We start from the raw sequence: 23,166 nt of genomic DNA on the forward strand, positions 1-23,166 counted from the left end.
ACATTTTTTTTTAATTTAACGAGCTACATTATTTATGAGTTTCAGTTGTTTGGTTTCTTCTTTTTTCTTCTCAGATACAATAATATTGAAAATCTTTTATATTTTATGGAATTTTAATTAATTTAGAATACAAAAAAAAAGATTTTGTAAGAAAAATTTGTATTTCAATAAAACTAAGATTTTAATAGTTTGGAAATCATTGTAATCATAATTGTTATAAGGCATCTAGATTCTTTCTACACGTGTTTATGGTTTTATAAATAGATTTAACAAAAGAATTTTTGTTAAAGAAATGAGTCAAATAAAATTAAAATTTAGATTTTTTTTTTTTAAAAATCCAAGTTTCTAAATTTGAAAAACCCATATTTTTTAACAAGAACGCAATAAAATTAGTTAGTTTTATTTATCAATTAAAGAAAATACTTTAAATTTAAACTTTTTGTAAAAAAAATAAAAAAATTCTTCATATTAAGATTGAAATTACACTATGAATATGTAATTTTCAAGTTCATTACCGGGCCACTTAGAGCAGGCCTGATTACGATTTCGACATATCAGGTGAAAGCTCTATGGGAGTAGATTCCAAAACTGTATTCGGTATGTTCAATTGTTTCTCAAGTAAAATGTTACGAGGGTCTGAATTTTGAGAAAATTATAGATATTTAACACATTCAGAGCATTGGGACTGACCTGAGTGGAATTGTGGTACACCAAATAATAGCTACGATGGAGTAGATGTCATCACTATAAACAGTTCACTCAGGGTTTTCTCATGGAAGATGATACGAGGGTCTGAAAATTACGAAAAATCAGTTATATTAAGAGTAAAGAGATTGGGGGTCATTTTGGACAGTCCTGAATGGGGTTCCGACATACCGGTTGAAAGCTGGAAAGGAGTAGATGTCAAAATCACATAGGATAAATCTAGTTGTTTCTCAAGGGTGGAATTTTTAAAATAATTTTTTAACATTTATGTTTATAGGGAGCATTTATGACAGCCTTGAAAGGGGTTTCGACACACCGGGTGAAAGCCGGGAGGGAGTAGATGTCAAGAACATGTAGGGTATATTCAGTTGTTTCTCTGGGAGGGCACTACGAGCGGTGGAATGTGTTCAAACATATATTTAACATTTATGTTCTGATTGTTATAGGGGACTGATCTGAATGGGGTTTCGACATATTGGGTGCAAGCTGGGAGGGAGTGTCCAGATGTTTTTTAGGGAGGGCCTTACGAGGAGTGTAATTTGTTCCAAAATTGTTTTAACATTTATGTTCATAGTGTTATGGGGGCAATTTAGGACTGACCTGAATGAACATATATGGTCATCAAAGGGTTAACATATTGTTAGGCTTAAAACAACAGAAAAATAAGACACAAACCTAATGATTCAAAAAAGAACTAGAAAACTTATCAAAGCCACAGAACTGTTTTAGCACCCATATCTGTTTTAATTATTTTTCTTTTTTAAATTAGAATCAAATATGTTATTTGCTTGCAACCTTGTTCATTGAACTAATAAATAATAGCAAAACGTATGCCATTTATAATAGATTTTTAATTAAAACCCAGCACTATCGAAGTTATTTGTCAAAACCCCACTTTGACACTTTTACTTCCAATAATTCTTTGGAATTTTTTTTGTCTTTCTATGTCACTTTATTCTATTCATAGTTTCATTTCCGTTTGCTACCATAACTGAGTAATCAAACTGAACAAACTCTGCTGCATACAATTCTTACAAATCATTAATTTCTATTTAAACAAAAAAATATAAAAAAAAAAAATAAAAATAATTGAATTTTAAATAAACACTCCAAAACGTTCTTCCTCTATGCGAACAAAATTCATAGAAAAATAATAATAATAAAAAAAAAGAAAATTTTTTTATATAAAATTATGCAAATGTTGCATGAGTTTTTTTCAACTTTTACAGTCTTCATTGTTAAATTCATGCAGTAGTTGAAGAGAATTGAGTAAAAGAAAACAAGCAGCGCTTAAAAAATGAATTGTGCCGAAGGGCCATGAATGCATTATGCAGTTAATTAGCGTTTTGCTTTAAGGCACTTACAAATAAAATTTATATAAAATATAGTATGTAAAATGTCTATAAAGAAAAAAAGAAACACGACCCCTGGTCTTCAATCTAATAAAGACTTTGATTTGATGGGTATTACACCAAGTGTTTTACTGTTGGTTCTTTTTTGTTTCATTGTTATTTGTGTGAATTTTTTTTTCTTCTTTATTTTAATAGAACATACTGAGTGTTCACTGTAGCAGTAAGTAATGATTTATTACAGCTTATGTTTGGCTCATTCGCACTCTGTATAATAAATTCCCTTCTTTTCATTATATTATTTTCATTTTTTCTTTCGGTTTTCTTTGCTTCTTTTTTTCATGTAATTATGTTAAGGCAATTAAAAGCTGGAACAAGAAAAAACTGCATACATTTTCAAACAAAATGTTTATAGAAATAATGTAGAGTTTTTAAAACGTATTGAAGGGTTTGTCACTTTGGTGTTGTGTTTTTTTTTTTGTGGTTGTTAGCTATAGATAAGGGCGTGTGAAAAGGGGTTAATTAGTTGTTGAAAATTTAAAGGAAATTGTTTGCATTTGAAAGAGTTTTAAATAAGTGTGAATTTGGTATGTTAAATTAAGGTAAATAAAGAAATTAACACCCTCATGCAGAAACTTGAATGGAAATAATTTTAAAATTTTTGTAATTTTCCAAAGAGCTACGGAAATATTTAAAAAAAAATTAAATTTTTTTATTTTGAAATATTCAGCTATTTGAATAGAAAATCTATTTAGATGTTTATATTAGTTCATATTGTATGCAATTCCTTAAAAAAATTATCAAAATCGATCAATTTAATTTTTAGTTTTGCTTACTTTTGAAATTTAGGGAAATAGAAATTATCAACTTTAAAAAAAAAAAATTATAATTTTAAAAAAATTTAAAATTTATATTTTCCAAAAAATAGTAATAAATTATACGATTCATAATCAAAAAGAAAATTTAAAAAAAATAGCTTGGAACTGAAGATATGGATTTTTAAAGTTTCGGAAAACAAAACTGGCGGGGAAGTTTTATGTAACTATCTCTATATACTCTAGACATAAAAATCATTAGAGCAGGACGTAGTTGTTGGTTGACGAACTAGTCGTTGCTTAAGGTCGTATTCGTTTGTAAAGAACTTAGTCGTTAATATAGGTCATAGTTGTTGTTTTTTGTAATGCGTAGTCATTATTCTTGGAGGTAGTAGTCAGTCGTTAGTAGATGATAGATAGCTTCTTTACTTTCATATTAATTATTGTTTACAAAAATAATTCTTTAAACATATTACATATTTAATAAATATAATAAAGATTGAATAGAGTAGTCTTTAGTATAGGACGTAGTCGTAAGTTTAGAATGTAGTCGTTAGTATCGGACGTAGACTTAAGTATAGGACGTAGTCTCTAGTCTAGTCTTTAGTACAAGACTTTGTCGCTAATCATAGTCGTTTGTATAAAACGAAGTGGTTTGTATAGGAGGTAGTCTTCATTATAGGACACAGTCGTTAGTATAGGACGTAGTCATTATTGTAGAACGTAGTCGATAGCATAGGACGTAGACTTACTTTATAACCAATGATACAAGACCCTCTGAAAACTTTGTTCACTTCCTAACTAATCAACTTTGCATAACTTTAAATTGTTGTCACATGCAAAAAATAAAGTAATTTCAAATTAACTTCCCTGTTTCCCCTAATTTAAAACAACATTTCAAGCTTCATAAATTTTGAAAAAAAAAAAAAAAAACATAAGACCCTGACTTTCCTAATAACGGTTAAGCATCATTAGCTTTTTTAATTTTTGTTACAAATTTGTTATATTTTTTTTTAACAAAAACATAATTTCTTATTATAATTTTGTTGCTTTCATGTGAAGAGTCTCTTAAGTCAACCTTTTGTTTGGGAATCAATCATATGCGGGATGGTTTCTTTCATATTCCTCATAAATATATATATTTTTGTTATGTTTTTTTTCGTCTTTTAATTAAACCAAATTGTTGTTTTGTTTCCCATATACTATATGCATCAAAAGTTTTTGTTTTTCTTATTTTATAAACGTCCGGGTCTTTTATGATGTGAAGTTTATTGCTTGACTGCATTCATATTTCTTTCTCAAATGACTGACACTATGTACCCACTGTATGGAAGTATGATGGAATGAATGACTGAATGGTCTTTCTGGAAATACCTACATATTGTTTATTTAGTTTTTTTTTTCTCTGTTCTGTTGTTGTTTTTAAATGTTATGCTTAAGTAAACATTTAAGTGCTAATTTCCTTATTAATTTGCTATAAACCAAAGGGACTGCAGCAATATGAGTAACTCAGACAGCCCACACCCAAAGCGTAATCATTGATTATGACAAAAGACAGAAACAGTTTTATAATTATTTAGAAATCTTAAAAAATAAATAGTTAATAATTACTTTAAAGAGAAAATGATGGTAATTATGGATAATAAAACAGAAATCAAAGTTTGTTTAGAACATATAGCAGAAAATGGAAAAGATTGGAATGATATATTCTAATGAAATTTTTTTACTTACTTATGTTGACTTTCGTCAGTTCTAGTTCAGTTCTAGTTCAGTTCTAGTTCAGTTCTAGTTCAGTTCTAGTTCAGTTCTAGTTCAGTTCTAGTTCAGTTCTAGTTCAGTTCTAGTTCAGTTCTAGTTCAGTTCTAGTTCAGTTCTAGTTCAGTTCTAGTTCAGTTCTAGTTCAGTTCTAGTTCAGTTCTAGTTCAGTTCTAGTTCAGTTCTAGTTCAGTTCTAGTTCAGTTCTAGTTCAGTTCTAGTTCAGTTCTAGTTCAGTTCTAGTTCAGTTCTAGTTCAGTTCTAGTTCAGTTCTAGTTCTAGTTCAGTTCTAGTTCAGTTCTAGTTCAGTTCTAGTTCAGTTCTAGTTCAGTTCTAGTTCAGTTCTAGTTCAGTTCTAGTTCAGTTCTAGTTCAGTTCTAGTTCAGTTCTAGTTCAGTTCTAGTTCAGTTCTAGTTCAGTTCTAGTTCAGTTCTAGTTCAGTTCTAGTTCAGTTCTAGTTCAGTTCTAGTTCAGTTCTAGTTCAGTTCTAGTTCAGTTCTAGTTCAGTTCTAGTTCAGTTCTAGTTCAGTTCTAGTTCAGTTCTAGTTCAGTTCTAGTTCAGTTCTAGTTCAGTTCTAGTTCAGTTCTAGTTCAGTTCTAGTTCAGTTCTAGTTCAGTTCTAGTTCAGTTCTAGTTCAGTTCTAGTTCAGTTCTAGTTCAGTTCTAGTTCAGTTCTAGTTCAGTTCTAGTTCAGTTCTAGTTCAGTTCTAGTTCAGTTCTAGTTCAGTTCTAGTTCAGTTCTAGTTCAGTTCTAGTTCAGTTCTAGTTCAGTTCTAGTTCAGTTCTAGTTCAGTTCTAGTTCAGTTCTAGTTCAGTTCTAGTTCAGTTCTAGTTCAGTTCTAGTTCAGTTCTAGTTCAGTTCTAGTTCAGTTCTAGTTCAGTTCTAGTTCAGTTCTAGTTCAGTTCTAGTTCAGTTCTAGTTCTAGTTCAGTTCTAGTTCAGTTCTAGTTCAGTTCTAGTTCAGTTCTAGTTCAGTTCTAGTTCAGTTCTAGTTCAGTTCTAGTTCAGTTCTAGTTCAGTTCTAGTTCAGTTCTAGTTCAGTTCTAGTTCAGTTCTAGTTCAGTTCTAGTTCAGTTCTAGTTCAGTTCTAGTTCAGTTCTAGTTCAGTTCTAGTTCAGTTCTAGTTCAGTTCTAGTTCAGTTCTAGTTCAGTTCTAGTTCAGTTCTAGTTCAGTTCTAGTTCAGTTCTAGTTCAGTTCTAGTTCAGTTCTAGTTCAGTTCTAGTTCAGTTCTAGTTCAGTTCTAGTTCAGTTCTAGTTCAGTTCTAGTTCAGTTCTAGTTCAGTTCTAGTTCAGTTCTAGTTCAGTTCTAGTTCAGTTCTAGTTCAGTTCTAGTTCAGTTCTAGTTCAGTTCTAGTTCAGTTCTAGTTCAGTTCTAGTTCAGTTCTAGTTCAGTTCTAGTTCAGTTCTAGTTCAGTTCTAGTTCAGTTCTAGTTCAGTTCTAGTTCAGTTCTAGTTCAGTTCTAGTTCAGTTCTAGTTCAGTTCTAGTTCAGTTCTAGTTCAGTTCTAGTTCAGTTCTAGTTCAGTTCTAGTTCAGTTCTAGTTCAGTTCTAGTTCAGTTCTAGTTCAGTTCTAGTTCAGTTCTAGTTCTAGTTCAGTTCTAGTTCAGTTCTAGTTCAGTTCTAGTTCAGTTCTAGTTCAGTTCTAGTTCAGTTCTAGTTCAGTTCTAGTTCAGTTCTAGTTCAGTTCTAGTTCAGTTCTAGTTCTGTTCTAGTTCTGTTCTAGTTCTGTTCTAGTTCTAGTTCTAGTTCTGTTCTAGTTCTGTTCTAATTCTGTTCTAGTTCTGTTCTAGTTCTGTTCTAGTTCTGTTCTAGTTCTGTTCTAGTTCTGTTCTAGTTCTGTTCTAGTTCTGTTCTAGTTCTGTTCTAGTTCTGTTCTAGTTCTGTTCTAGTTCTGTTCTAGTTCTGTTCTAGTTCAGTTCTTAATCCTTAATCAAGAATTTATGGCTTCTCGAATGACTCAAATTAAGTCTTTCCCATAAATACTTATATTAACAATAAATTTTTTATCATAATATGTTAAAAATATCTCAAAATTTCACATGTCATTGACTTCAAATTGAAATGACAGTTAATATCTATACAAAATACCTTCAACTTGACCTCACTTGGTGAATTAATCTACTGTATAATATTTCAATAATATTGTCTGGCTTTTTTACTATTATAAATGTAAAAAAAAAATAAATATTAGAGCCCTTGGAAAACTCCCTAATCCATATTTCCTTTGAAACCTCATGACAACTCTTAGCTTATTTCACATACCCTTGGATCTATTACAGAACATTCACATACATGAGAGTCTGGTCACATTTCAATGCACTCATAACAACCAACCGGATTGTTTGGAGGAATATTTTGTCCACAATTAGTTCCGGTTGATTAAACTTTAATATCCCTAGCACGTTTGCTTTACCAAAAGGAAAAAAAGTGTCACACTCACTCTGTATTTTTCTGTATGATAGTTATTAGTGGCGACAGCTCTACATGTCTTTAAAATCGAACACCCAACAGCAAAAGTAAAGGCACGCACGTTTTACAAAAACAAAAAATCGAAACCTTTTTTTTAAGGGAATTTTAAATTTATTAAAAGGTTGTTATTAGTTGCCGCTTACATTGTTTTTCAAAATAATTTCTTTTCAATGTGTGTTGGTCTTTTCATTATAAGCGCCCCCCACCTTTTCACAGGTGTCACACTTCATTTAGTTTTTGTTTTTTGTTTACTATTTAAGAGTAGTTGTTAACAAAATGTCTGTAATTGCTGGTAATTAATAGTTATTTTAACCCAAAAAAAATACAGAAGTAATAGCTATGAGGTTTCTTTTGTTTTAGGTTATTGAAAATGCATTATTTTTAATTAATTCTACACATTGTCTTGAAAAAGAAATTATGATAGACCTTATTAATAATGTAATAAATATTTACAAGTCGGGTAAAGAAAGGCTTGGAGTTTTTTTTAGAAACACACTTTTTTAATGAGATTTTTATTAATAAGTTGAAACTTTTTATGGTCAAAAGGTGTCGCCTAAACCATTGTGAAAAATAATTAAGCGGCATTTACAAAAGATTATGACAAATATTAAAAATAATTATATGCATTTTAAAATGGATATAAAAGGCACCTTAGATAGTTAAAGTAATAGATTAGTAAAGGTTATGCTGTTGTGGAGGCGTCTTAGTTGGTAAACCATTTGCTAAGATTCTAATCTAAAAAAAACTTAAAGTTTCTTATCCAAATTACTAAAAATCCACCTCACATTATGTTGAATTCCCAAAAAATCTAAATTTCTTTTACTAAATTCTTCTTACTTCATAAATTCTTTAAACATTCTCTCCAATTCATCCTATTCTCCAAAAAAAATTTATAAATGATTTAAAGTTACAAAAAATTCCTTCCTTTGGCCTTCCAGTAACCATATCTTATTTCCGCTTAACAGAAAAAAATAGCAGACTTTTGACGCCGGTTTTCATAGACATTTTTCTATTTTTTTGTGTTGTTTTCATACACAAAAACTTTCATCTTAATTTTGGTAAAACTCCTTGTCTAGAGGTAGAAAAACAGAAAAACTTGCGAAATTTTTTCACACATTTCAGTTTTTGTGTTTTGTACATTTCTTAACAAAGTTTCATATGAGTTTTTTTTTCATGAGGTCTGTTATTTAAGGTTTAGGATGCTGAGCTGAACTTTTTGTTAAAGAAAATTTAATAGTTCAGACGTTGTTTTTTTTTGGTAGATGTTAATGAATGTGAGCTTGCAAATACCACTATGTTTTATTTCTCTTGGAAGAAGTAATGGAAACTTTGTAGCCAAAATTTGAAGAAATGGCAAAAGGTTGCAATTATATAAGAGAAGATAAACATTTTTGTAACCGTGCGGTAGCTTTGACAGGATGTAATAGCTTTTCGTGAATGTTACGAGGACTCTCAGTTTCCCAGAAAAATTACGTATTTTCGTATCCATTCAGAAAAAAAATTAATTTAAATCGTCCACTACATCGCAGAGGTCTTCCGTGTAATTGAGGGGTGAATACATGAAAGATTTCTGCAAGCAGAGAAAAATATATAGTAAGCATTTCAAAATTTTTACAAGCTTTTTCTACAATATTATGGTTACAGTAATTATTTATATGATTGCGGTAACCATAATATGGTAAAGTTATTATTCACATGATTGTAGCTATCAATAACATTTACACATTTAACTAATACATACATTACAATAACAAAAAACTAATCATTTGCAATAATGTTGAATGTAAAGAAAAAACCATATTATTTCGAGGTTGCCTCACATTTAGCTTCATAACATTTTAGCTACGAAATCGTTTCAACTGATTTTCAATACCAAATTTTCTAGGACAATGATACATATTTCAACTGAATCTCATTAAGATTCGTTTTGTATTTTGACCACGAGAGTGTTTTCTACACACTGCCTTTCATATTACAAATATAAAATTTTCTCATTTCTGCAGATCAATCACATACGATTCTACAAATATTTTGTGTAGAAAATACAACAACAATTAACACTACAACAACATTCATACATATAACTAATGCTTACATCATAAAAAGAAACAACTTAATATTTGAAATAATGTTGAAATATTGTTTCGATGTTGTCTTACATTTAGCTTCATAACTTTTTAGCTACGAAACAGTTTAAATTGATTTTCAATAACAAATTTCCTAGGACAATAATACATATTTTAGCTGAATCTCATTGAGATCCGTTTTGAATTTTGACCACGATAGTGTTTTCTACACACTGCCTTTCATTGAAATTTCATTTAATTAAAAATATCACAATATTTCGATGTTATCTTACATATTGGTTCATAACTTTTTTGCTACTAAACCGATTCTAAGATTTTTTAATACCAAACTGCCCTGGACAATTAAAAGCATTTAAAAAGAATCTCATTGAATTAGGTTTTTTATTTTAATAATGAGAACTATTTACAGAGACTGCCATAGTCCTGTCATTATAAGATACTTTTTTTTCGAGGCATACAAACATTCTATGTATAAAAAACAACAACAATTTAAACAATACTAAACAAAAAAACTCATTACACCAACAGCTCATTGATACTTGTAGAAATGTTGAAAATATCTTATTATTTTAAAATATCAAAATATTTAGAGGTTCTCTTGTATTTTGGTTAATAACTTTTTTTCTACTAAAACGATTTTAATGATTTTCAATACCAAACTATCTAGGATACTACTAAACATTCTGAATGAATATTATTAATCTCGTGCTTGGATTTTGGAAATGAGAGTGTTTTAAACACACAAATGAACGCCGAAACTAAATCGACTTTGAATTTTATAAAGAATGAATAATATCTCCTACATTTTGATGCATACAAACATACAATGCAAAAAATACAACAACAATATTAAACATAAATACTCATTACAACAACAATAAATGAGTTGTTGTTGTATTGCTTGTAATAATGTTGAAAACAGCTTGAGTTTTTAAAATATTAACATTTTTAGAGGTTCTATTGCATTTTGATCGATAACTTTTTTTCTACTGAAACGTTTTTAATGACTTTCAATACCAAACTGGCTAGGATAATGATTAACATTCTGAATAAATCTCCTTAAATTCGCTTTTGTATTTTGGAAATGAGAGTGTTTTAAACTAACAAACGAAAGCAAAAACTAAATCGACTTTGAATTTTACAAGAATGAATAATAATATCTTACATTTTGGTGCATAACTTTGTTTATACTCAAACGATTTTAATGATTTTCAATACCAAACTAACTAGTATAATACTAAACACTCTGAGTAAATCCTATTAATCTCGTAATTTGGAAATGACGGTGTTTTAAACACACTTACGAAATCAAAAACTAAATCGACTTTAAATTTTTTAAAGAATGAATAATATAATACTTTGAAGGTTTTAACAAAAGCAATATATTTGACAATATCTTCCTAAAATTATTTCTTTATTCATTCTAATCAGTTAAACTCAAATTATCTATAAAAATTTTCTTAAACATTTCATTAAATTCATATAAAAACTCCTTTATACGAAATTAAATTTTCCTTGACTTTCCTTATAGCACAATTGTTATTTAAAACGTTTTAAACACTTATTTTATGCTGCTGTTGTTTTATTTTATATATAGCTACCATATTCTTATGCTACATACGTAGTCATAGTAGACGTAGCTACACATATTACACTCTATATTAAATTTCCTTGGATTTTGTTTTTGTTTTAATAAATTTTTTGCTTTTATTGTATGATGTTGGAAGTGAAAAAATAGGTTAAATTAATAATGACACCCGGGCTGTTTTAATGTAGAAAAAAGAAAAATAAATATAAATAACAAGTAAAAAGTGTGGAGGAGAGCTGTTAAAAAGCTACCTACTCCTACTGCTGGCTATAGTACAACAATTACTTTGGCAACATAGACACAAGAAATTGTCTTTAGTGTGTTGGTTATATTGAAACCTAACGCCTTATTTTATTAAATACCAAACATATACCCTCTAAACATTATGTATGTAAGTATATGATAGGGTATGTATGCTCCTCTATATAACACGCCAACGGCACTTGTACACTTTATATATTATTTCATTTCAATTTCTTCTTTTTATTCCCCCCATTTTGCTTCTTTTAATTTTTTTACCCACGAGTTAGTTAAAGCAGAAATGAATGCTATATATTGTATATATGTTTTAAAGGACCAAAAAAAAAATGAACCAAAGCAATAATGCCGCCACCTTTTTGTACTGGCTTTAAAAAAAAAATTAAATAAAAAAATGAATGAAAGCCTGCCTTGGTAAAAAAGTAAGAACAAAACAAAAAAAATTCCATATTATAACAAGATGTATAAAATGCATACATGACTTTGTGGTAACTACTCGTACAAACATGGATACTTCTGCTTTTTTTTTCTGCTGCTGCTGCTAAATACCACAAAACTCATATTGCAAAGGCCTGCAAGTTGCAAACCCATATACCCATTATGCTTTAGTTTATAGAACTCTGTAGAATACTCTAAACTCTATTATAGTTTTGTATTACTGCTTCTAAAGGCCTTTTTAGCTAGAATCTATATGGCTTTGCTGCCTGCTAGTGCAGAGATAGTGAAGTAAAGAAAAACTTGTTAGTTTTAAGGCTTTCTTGATATCTTTGTCCAGTTTGTTTGTACGTCCGTCCGTACATCCTTCCATCAGCCTTTAAAACATAAGCCTCTTGGCTTATATTTGTTTTAATACAATATTTCATCTACTTGCAAAAGGCTGAAAAAGAAAAATGAACATCATTTTAGGTATTTTTTTGTTTTAGTTAAAGGAATGCCCTACACTAAGTTGAAACAAAACAAAAATTTATAAAATTTTTGTCCCAAAATTTGGTTTCAAAAAGGCTAAAAAAAACAAACCGGAAACAGCTTTTTATTATGTTTTTGTTAAAGCTTTTATTTTTAAGCTTTTTTATGGAAATGGTTTTTCCAAAAGCGTTTATATAAAAAGCTTTTTAGTAAAGTATGTACGGAAACAGTTTTTAAGTATTTGTAAAGCTTATAAGTAAAAAACTTTTTATGTGAAGAGCTTAATAAAGAGCTTTATAAAGGATTTATAGAAAATCCCTTTCAGTATAGGGTCAAGTTATGGAAATAGTTTTTTAATTGAAAAGTTTTTCACGAAAAAAGTTTTTCTATGAAAAAAGCTTTCTTTATAGAAACAAAACGTTTGTGCATTAATCAGGAAAAAAGCTGATTAATGATCAAATGGTTATATGAAAAAAGTTTTTAAAAAAGCTATTATGGGAAAAGTGTTTTAGTAAAGCTTTTATGGAAATCGTTTTAAGTTAAGCGTTTATAAGAAAAGCTTTTTAGTAAAACTTTTATTGAAAAGTTATTCGTAAGCTTTTATTGATAAGTTTTACATAAAGCTTTCATTGAACAGTTTTACACAAAGTTTTTATTGAAAAGTTTAGCATAAAGCTTTAATTTAAAAGTTTTACATAAAGCTTTTATTAAAAAGTTTTACATAAAGATTTTACTGAAAAGTTGTACATAAAGCGTTCATTAAAAAGTCTTACATAAAGCTTTTATTGAAAATTTGAAATTTTTTACATAAAGCTTTTATTGAAAAGTTTTTCATAAAAATTTTAGAATGTTTTTACATAAAGCTTTTATTGAAAAGTTGTACATAAAGCTTTTATTGAAAAGTTGTACATAAAGCTTTTATTGAAAAGTTTTACATAAAGCTTTTATTGAAAAGTTTTATATACAAATTTCATTGGAAAGTTTTACATAACAAAAGCTAGTTTTGCACCAAAAGTAATGTTTTAAATTTTTATTGAAAAGCTTTTTTGTAAAAATAATTTAGTAGAAAAAGCTTATCTTATTTCGCATTTTTCGGAAAAGAGTTTATATTGCAAGATTTTTCTTAATAATCCTCTACGAAAAAAGCTTTTTAAGGAAAAAGCTTATAAAACAACTTTCCAAAAATATTTAGATATTTTTAATAAAAGCCTTGTTTTAGAAAAACAGTAATATACGAGTAAGTTATAGGGTTCCATCTCGTCGTCTTTGCTTTCGATTTAAACTACAGAATTCACTTGGCATACAAAAAAAAACAACTCAAAGATTTTTCCTTTTTTTTATTTTCATCTGATATTTGTAGTTTTTAATCACACTATGGGGTTTCTTTAAAAGTTGTTTGTTAAACAGAATAGTGTTGTTGTATGTCTATTCTGTGCTATACTCTGCAGCTCTGCCAAAGTAAAGGTGTAATGTGTCTACAGTTTTCAGGCTATAGTTTTTCAATTTATATTTGCCACTATTTGATAGATGTGTTTACCTGTTTCTCTGTTTTAACCAGCTGTACAATGTTTGCCATGGTTAACAGATATTTGATACAAAACAAAAAAACACTCTACAGATGAAGAAAATGAAAAAAATTGCAAGCAATAAAGAAAAATCTTCATTCATAAATTTTCTGTTAGCGGTATATTATTTTAACTTTGTTATAGGAATCGTTTGCTAACGGTTCGAAATGGAAAAACTAATTTCTCAAACAAAAAAAAAAAAAATAAAAAGAAAAATACAATTAACTTAATAATTGTTGGGAAAAAGTATGAGCAACAACTCCCCGTACCGAGTGAGTGTATGCTCAAAACCCACCTCTTTTTCATTTAACGTTTAATAATATTCACTGTGAATAAAATAAATAACAACAAATTTAATTGATCAATTATGTTGTTGTCGTGTATGTATGATGTACTGTTTCGTTAAATGAAAGCTTCATTCGATATGAAATACAAAAATTTCACATGACAATCATGTTGTGGCAAAAGCTGTGTATTAAAATGATGACAAGTGAATTAATAAATGACAATTGTTTGTAAGTGGAACACAAAAGAAGATTGTAAACGATTTAAATTCAACAATTGTCGCATATTTAAGTAAAAAAAAAGAAAGAGACCGATAAGTAAATTGAAGATTTATGTTTATGTATGAACGACAAAGTATAAAATAATAATTTAAATAAAAATTTATGAAAGAAAAAAACAAAATCTTTAAATCATAAATTGTATGTACTTGGTTTAAGAAACTTTCATGATTCTATTAATCCCTTTATAATAACGTGTGTTAAGGGCAAGATTGCCTGTTTTTATACAAACATTAATGTTTTATAGATGCCGCAAAACTTATAAAGCTTTATGTTTAAGATATTGGACAGAAATACTATAGATTATGGCTTAATGAAAAAAGCTGTTCTTAACAAAAAACAATTGCTTTACATAAAAAACGGAGATTTTGGAAAAACGTTTTTAACCAACAAAATATTTTTATAAAAAAGCTTTTTCAGAAACAAGATTTCACAAAAAATAATTGGTTTTTAAAAAAGCTTTTAAGTTAAGTTTAGTTCAATTCCAGTCGCCAAAACAAACTCTTTACATCCATAAAGATTTTTCAAGCACTTTCCACAAAAAATTCCATTTTAACAAAAAAAGCTTTTTTATAAAAAAAAACTTTTTATCAAAATTCACTTCATAACAATTAAATCTTTTTAACCCAATAAAGAGTTATCCCCAAAAAACATTTTTATTAAGAAAGCTTCTTGTTAAGAAATATTTTTTTATAACTGCAAAACTATTTCACCAGCGCCATCACCAAAAAACTATTTTCAAGGAAAAAGCTTTTCATAAAAGAAACTATAACCATACATACAATTTCACCTAAAAAAGATTTTCTGTTAAGAAAGTTTTTTTTATAACAAAAACATAGATTTTGATAAATTTTCACCTAAAAGCTTTTTCCAAAAATTTTATAACAACAAAAGTTTTTGTATTGCAAAAATATTCATCACAAAAAATTGTTTTTTCAATAAAAACCTTACTCATAACACAAAAATGTTCACCAAAAAAAGCTTTTCTGTTTAGAAAGTTTTTAAAAAATGTTTCACCATAAAAGCTTTTTCCAAAAACCTTTATAATAATAAAAGCTTTTACACTGCATCATCACAAAAAACTCTTCTGTAAATAAAAAAGCTTTTTCATGAAACGAATTTTATAAGAATAAAAACTTGTTCACCCAAAATGTTTATCCACCATTTAAGCTTTTACTCTCATAAATAAATTTGCATGAAAAAAATTATATTCATCAAAGCTATGGTTTTTAAAGCTTTCTCAATAAAAATCGGTGCCAGATATAAAAGATTTATCAACTCAAAAAGCAATATCACCAATAAAGCTTTTCATAACAAAACTTTGTATCAATAAAGACTTTTTCTCCAAAAAAGCGTCACAAACAAAAGTTTTTTTTATCAATAAAGTTTTTTTCAAAAAACATTTCTTTATCTTTCTCAGCAAATAAAAGCTATTTTGATAAAAGTCGTTTATGGTTAAAAAGCTTTTTTCCAAAAAAGTTGTTTAAAGCTCTTTTTCACCAAAAAATATGACATAATGATTTACTTTATTTTGACATAATAATTTACTTCATCATAAAACGTTTCCGCCAAAAAAGCTGTTTTGGTAACAAAAGCTTTCTCACCAACAAACTTTTATTCTCTTTTTCCAACATTCTAAGGTCAACTTATTTCCTTTTCTTTTTCTATTAAAAATTTCCTCATTTTTACCTTAAATGACATGTGTGTGTCATCATGTAACTCATTTATTCATCTTAACTACAATACATTAGTTCTTTAGCTATTCCATAGGGTGCTTAAAATCTTTTCTCAAAATGTTTTTGCTATTTTTTCTCTTCATCTTTATTGCTTCTAAAAAAAATATATGAAAACTTAAGAATTATTGCATATAAACGTGTCAATTGTTTGTCTTCTAAATTGAATAAACATGACATTTCATATCACTTTGACATTTTAATGAATTAATGAAATTGTACGTTATGAAAAAATTTCTTATGTATGTATAATACATTTTAAGGTTTTACTTATATGATGATCAGAAATGCTGAGTATATATGAAGAGAGCTAGAGGGGCTGGAATAGAAAAATATAATGTATATATTTTACATACATATTTGTAGAGAATGACTATTTGAGTGAGTGAATGATGAGGTTTTTTTCGTTTGTTTGATTTTTGCCAAGAATTTTTGTGCGTTTTTTTTTTGGTTTTTTTGAGGGGCTGTTATGAAAATAATGTCTAAAATGTCTGTTGGTTAAAAAGATAGAAAAAAAGTTAACTATTTTGACAGCTGTCAGTACATGACATTGCAGGTTTTTTTTTGTTTTTACATTTTTAAAGCAAGTTTATCTTCAGTTTAGGTTTTTGTTGAAAAATTTAAATACAGTTGTCATAATTTTAAAATTTTTGTGCTTGTAAGTTATTATTATTCTTTAGATAAATCTCTCATAAATTGCAATTATCTGTTTATACTGTTTTTTTATTAAGGGGAATTTCAATGAAATTGAGTAGTTCCACCACAGGAGGTAGACATTAACAAAGAGCTTCTGTTACTCCACAAATATCTTGGTTGTTAACATTCTTGATAAAACAAAACCTCTAAATGTTACTTGTTATTTATAATAAAAGAACCAAAAAATTTTTTACTAATTATTAAACATTAATTATGGTGCTTAAAAATACATTTAAAATAATTGTTATCTTTTTTTCTTCGTTACTTTACAGATCTCCTGCTATTTGTTTAATAGAATCTACTAGAAAACAAAACCACTGCCTGCTAACTCAAAATTAAAAAAATAAAAAACTACAAACAAAATTTATAATTATGGCTAAAACAAAATCTTTATCATCAACATCAATACAACGACTCACCTTAACTACCACCTGCAATATGTTCTCCCGCCAGTGCCTTTCCTATCAGCTTTTAACCCTTATAAGCATAGTGCTGTATCAATCTTCACATATACATGGATTCGATATAGGTAAGTCTATCTTCATACTATCTTCATTAACCATGTACCCCTTTACCTCTTCATACTTCGTCACTACTTTTTCTACGGTTTTGCTTTTGAAACCCCATCGACTTTTTTAAAGATGTACCATTTTTTTTAGGTTTTAACATAATTTTTGTGGTAAAATATGATCTTATGCTTAATTGTCATTAACTATTTTGTGAAGTTATAAATATGTGTCTCGGTAAGCAGCCGTAGCAGAAGCTTCTATTTCGTTTACAGCCTGTTTAAATTTGAGCTCCAAATGTAAATGCAAGAAAAAACAAGGAAGACAGACCATATTCTTTGTATAATTTTCATAACAGCAGGGGGTGTTTTAACAGGGAAACCAAACTTTATCTGCCAACTTACAATATAAAAAGTGTTGCACTAACGAGGTTTGCCTAAAAAGTTTACAACCTAAGTAAATTTAGCTAAACACCAATTTTCAAAATGAATGGAAAGCTAATCATCAGAATCCTACAATTACAAAATGTTCAATTTAATTCTGAACTTTTTACGCCTCCCTCGCTATTTGCTGTGCAACTTCACAAAGATTTCAACATTGCTCTTATGGTTTTTTAATGGCTTTTACACGGTTGGCGGTTTTATTTTAAAAACTATACTTCTTATGAAAAAACTCAGCTAAAAAAAAATGAAACAGCAAGTTGCATTTTAATGTAATACTTTTCTGTGGCATCCATTTAACTATTGACATTTTTATGGGGTGATGTTTCGTTTTACTTCTTTTATTATTTTCAGCATTTCGTAATCCCCATTCGAAAACCGAAACATGAAACTAACGAAGAGTTATAACATTATATACTGCCGCTATAAGTTATTTATGTTGTATTTAAGATAAATATTAAAGAAAAAATTTCTTAAGCTGTGAACTTTCTTGATGCAAGAAAATAAATACAAGCTTAATAGACCACAACGTTATTTGAACAAAAAATGTAATAAATTTTAATTATGGCAAGCTAAATAAATGTAATTTACGAACACGAAATCGGGACAGCTATAGTTTATTCCTTATCAGCTTATTTCTATTCAGTTTTAGTTCATTTCTGTTCTAGTTCTGTTCTAGTTCTGTTCTAGTTCTGTTCTAGTTCTGTTCTAGTTCTGTTCTAGTTCTGTTCTAGTTCTGTTCTAGTTCTGTTCTAGTTCTGTTCTAGTTCTGTTCTAGTTCTGTTCTAGTTCTGTTCTAGTTCTGTTCTAGTTCTGTTCTAGTTCTGTTCTAGTTCTGTTCTAGTTCTGTTCTAGTTCTGTTCTAGTTCTGTTCTAGTTCTGTTCTAGTTCTGTTCTAGTTCTGTTCTAGTTCTAGTTCTGTTCTAGTTCTGTTCTAGTTCTGTTCTAGTTCTGTTCTAGTTCTGTTCTAGTTCTGTTCTAGTTCTGTTCTAGTTCTGTTCTAGTTCTGTTCTAGTTCTGTTCTAGTTCTGTTCTAGTTCTGTTCTAGTTCTGTTCTAGTTCTGTTCTAGTTCTGTTCTAGTTCTGTTCTAGTTCTGTTCTAGTTCTGTTCTAGTTCTGTTCTAGTTCTGTTCTAGTTCTGTTCTAGTTCTGTTCTAGTTCTGTTCTAGTTCTGTTCTAGTTCTGTTCTAGTTCTGTTCTAGTTCTGTTCTAGTTCTGTTCTAGTTCTGTTCTAGTATTGTTGTAGTTTACAATTTAATCGTTTTAATTCAGTTTTATTTAATAAGTATTTACCAATCTATCTTAAAATTGTAGAATATTTATTTTAATTTAATATTTAGTTAGCAAATGTTTTCTTCGTTAAATATACCTATTAGTAAGAATAAATTAATACAAGTTAAACTATAATTAAGTACTTCTACCTGACTTCAATAAAATAATTGATTTTCTATAACAGTTTTCACTTAATGGTTACTAGCAATATATTCAAAATCTTATTAACAGTATTTATATATTTAAAAGCATAAATATATAGTACATACTTAATAAAATCTAACATTAAATCGAATATATACAAATTATTTTATTTCCATATAATCGTATTATCTATTGAAATTATACACTTGAACAACAAAAGTTTACTTGAAATTTATATACTGCATGCAAATCTACAAGTATGAATATCATTAATTTTGCAACATTTTCAAAATTCAATAAATATCTAATGATTATGAATAAAGTTTCAATGGTTTGCAACAATACTAAATAGATTTCTAAGGGAAATTGTTTTTATTCGAACTAAATATATTATGAAAATGCTACAGATACAAGACAAGACACTTATCGAAATATAACAAGAAACCAACCAAATAGCTAGTCAACCATTAAGTCAGCCAAAGGATATGATTTCGTCAGTCAATCGTACGTATATTCCACATAGTTACTTAGTATATGAAGTCTAAACCAATATGTTACGATATAATCATTTATTAAGAGACTCTTGTTAAATCATTTGATCTACAATGCAACATAAACAAACTTACTTACAAATCCAAATATGTATGTTGCAAGTTGTTATACATGTATTCTTCAAGTTTTTCTGTATGTAAATTTTCATCACATTTAAAACGATTTTGTATAGAAATCAACTCATCGTCGTACCAGTAGTACTAAAAGTACCCAAATCGAGGAATCGTATAAAAAAGAAGGTTGACTTCATTGAGTTTAACAAATTATGCAGAGATATCATTGTTACCAATAAATATAAAATTTTTTTTGTTGCTAATGTAGATGAAAAGAATGAAACATCATCAACAGTAGTTACAAAGTATAACAAACATCAAGCAGAGTTACAAATATGTTCAAACATGTCTATACATATTGGAGTATGTTGGTCTGTCCGTCTGGCTGTTGGCTGGTTGTAAGTTTTCGTTTACGTATGTCTGAATATAAAGAGATTTTGTTAAGAGCTTATCTTACATACATATTTCTAGAGAGACATACCTACATACAATAGCAAATTGTAAATGCAACAAAAATTTTCCATGTGAATGCATAACAATACTTAACAATACAAATCTTTTGTCCGTCCATCCGTCTGTCTGCCTCACTGTGTTGTAAGTTATAGAGGGTAGAGGAAAAGAAAATAAACAAAAATCTATACTTATTTCAGGGATATCGAATATGTGAAGGAGGAGAGATTTGTAATAATACACTTAAACAATTTGTTGAAATAAATTGAAAATAAACTTGCCTATAATGGCTGTGAGATGCTTAACTTGACTATTCTGTAAAATAGATAGAAACATTTGGAGTAGGTTTAAGAATCCATACATCATGCAAACTATAATATACTATAACAGAAGAGATCTAGAACAGAACTAGAACAGAACTAGAACAGAACTAGAACAGAACTAGAACAGAACTAGAACAGAACTAGAACAGAACTAGAACAGAACTAGAACAGAACTAGAACAGAACTAGAACTGAACTAGAACTGAACTAGAACAGAACTAGAACAGAACTGGAACAGAACTAGAACAGAACTAGAACAGAACTAGAACAGAACTAGAACAGAACTAGAACAGAACTAGAACAGAACTAGAACAGAACTAGAACAGAACTAGAACAGAACTAGAACAGAACTAGAACAGAACTAGAACAGAACTAGAACAGAACTAGAACAGAACTAGAACAGAACTAGAACAGAACTAGAACAGAACTAGAACAGAACTAGAACAGAACTAGAACAGAACTAGAACAGAACTAGAACAGAACTAGAACAGAACTAGAACAGAACTAGAACAGAACTAGAACAGAACTAGAACAGAACTAGAACAGAACTAGAACAGAACTAGAACAGAACTAGAACAGAACTAGAACAGAACTAGAACAGAACTAGAACAGAACTAGAACAGAACTAGAACAGAACTAGAACAGAACTAGAACAGAACTAGAACAGAACTAGAACAGAACTAGAACAGAACTAGAACAGAACTAGAACAGAACTAGAACAGAACTAGAACAGAACTAGAACAGAACTAGAACAGAACTAGAACAGAACTAGAACAGAACTAGAACAGAACTAGAACAGAACTAGAACAGAACTAGAACAGAACTAGAACAGAACTAGAACAGAACTAGAACAGAACTAGAACAGAACTAGAACAGAACTAGAACAGAACTAGAACAGAACTAGAACAGAACTAGAACAGAACTAGAACAGAACTAGAACAGAACTAGAACAGAACTAGAACAGAACTAGAACAGAACTAGAACAGAACTAGAACAGAACTAGAACAGAACTAGAACAGAACTAGAACAGAACTAGAACAGAACTAGAACAGAACTAGAACAGAACTAGAACAGAACTAGAACAGAACTAGAACAGAACTAGAACAGAACTAGAACAGAACTAGAACAGAACTAGAACAGAACTAGAACAGAACTAGAACAGAACTAGAACAGAACTAGAACAGAACTAGAACAGAACTAGAACAGAACTAGAACAGAACTAGAACAGAACTAGAACAGAACTAGAACAGAACTAGAACAGAACTAGAACAGAACTAGAACAGAACTAGAACAGAACTAGAACAGAACTAGAACAGAACTAGAACAGAACTAGAACAGAACTAGAACAGAACTAGAACAGAACTAGAACAGAACTAGAACAGAACTAGAACAGAACTAGAACAGAACTAGAACAGAACTAGAACAGAACTAGAACAGAACTAGAACAGAACTAGAACAGAACTAGAACAGAACTAGAACAGAACTAGAACAGAACTAGAACAGAACTAGAACAGAACTAGAACAGAACTAGAACAGAACTAGAACAGAACTAGAACAGAACTAGAACAGAACTAGAACAGAACTAGAACAGAACTAGAACAGAACTAGAACAGAACTAGAACAGAACTAGAACAGAACTAGAACAGAACTAGAACAGAACTAGAACAGAACTAGAACAGAACTAGAACAGAACTAGAACAGAACTAGAACAGAACTAGAACAGAACTAGAACAGAACTAGAACAGAACTAGAACAGAACTAGAACAGAACTAGAACAGAACTAGAACAGAACTAGAACAGAACTAGAACAGAACTAGAACAGAACTAGAACAGAACTAGAACAGAACTAGAACAGAACTAGAACAGAACTAGAACAGAACTAGAACAGAACTAGAACAGAACTAGAACAGAACTAGAACAGAACTAGAACAGAACTAGAACAGAACTAGAACAGAACTAGAACAGAACTAGAACAGAACTAGAACAGAACTAGAACAGAACTAGAACAGAACTAGAACAGAACTAGAACAGAACTAGAACAGAACTAGAACAGAACTAGAACAGAACTAGAACAGAACTAGAACAGAACTAGAACAGAACTAGAACAGAACTAGAACAGAACTAGAACAGAACTAGAACAGAACTAGAACAGAACTAGAACAGAACTAGAACAGAACTAGAACAGAACTAGAACAGAACTAGAACAGAACTAGAACAGAACTAGAACAGAACTAGAACAGAACTAGAACAGAACTAGAACAGAACTAGAACAGAACTAGAACAGAACTAGAACAGAACTAGAACAGAACTAGAACAGAACTAGAACAGAACTAGAACAGAACTAGAACAGAACTAGAACAGAACTAGAACAGAACTAGAACAGAACTAGAACAGAACTAGAACAGAACTAGAACAGAACTAGAACAGAACTAGAACAGAACTAGAACAGAACTAGAACAGAACTAGAACAGAACTAGAACAGAACTAGAACAGAACTAGAACAGAACTAGAACAGAACTAGAACAGAACTAGAACAGAACTAGAACAGAACTAGAACAGAACTAGAACAGAACTAGAACAGAACTAGAACAGAACTAGAACAGAACTAGAACAGAACTAGAACAGAACTAGAACAGAACTAGAACAGAACTAGAACAGAACTAGAACAGAACTAGAACAGAACTAGAACAGAACTAGAACAGAACTAGAACAGAACTAGAACAGAACTAGAACAGAACTAGAACAGAACTAGAACAGAACTAGAACAGAACTAGAACAGAACTAGAACAGAACTAGAACAGAACTAGAACAGAACTAGAACAGAACTAGAACAGAACTAGAACAGAACTAGTTTGAAACTGTACAGGAACAAAATTAGTTGTGATATTCGTAAGTTTGATTTTTCTTCGTGTATTTTCACTTTAGTTAACAATTTTC

At 29.3% G+C, this 23,166-nt stretch overlaps 1 protein-coding gene across 1 annotated transcript in view; it reads left to right on the forward strand.

Moving 5' to 3' along the window:
* The window catches only part of smal (smoke alarm), a 99,009-nt gene that overhangs the window by 12,495 nt on the left and 63,348 nt on the right, over positions 1–23,166 (forward strand). The window contains 1 exon segment of the mRNA XM_065501042.1: positions 16,763–17,019. Within this exon segment, the coding sequence (XP_065357114.1) occupies positions 16,863–17,019 (157 nt within the window). The 5' untranslated portion in view covers positions 16,763–16,862.

This window comes from Calliphora vicina, chromosome 2 (genome assembly GCF_958450345.1).
Source record: "Calliphora vicina chromosome 2, idCalVici1.1, whole genome shotgun sequence".
Taxonomy (NCBI): Eukaryota; Metazoa; Arthropoda; class Insecta; order Diptera; family Calliphoridae; genus Calliphora; species Calliphora vicina.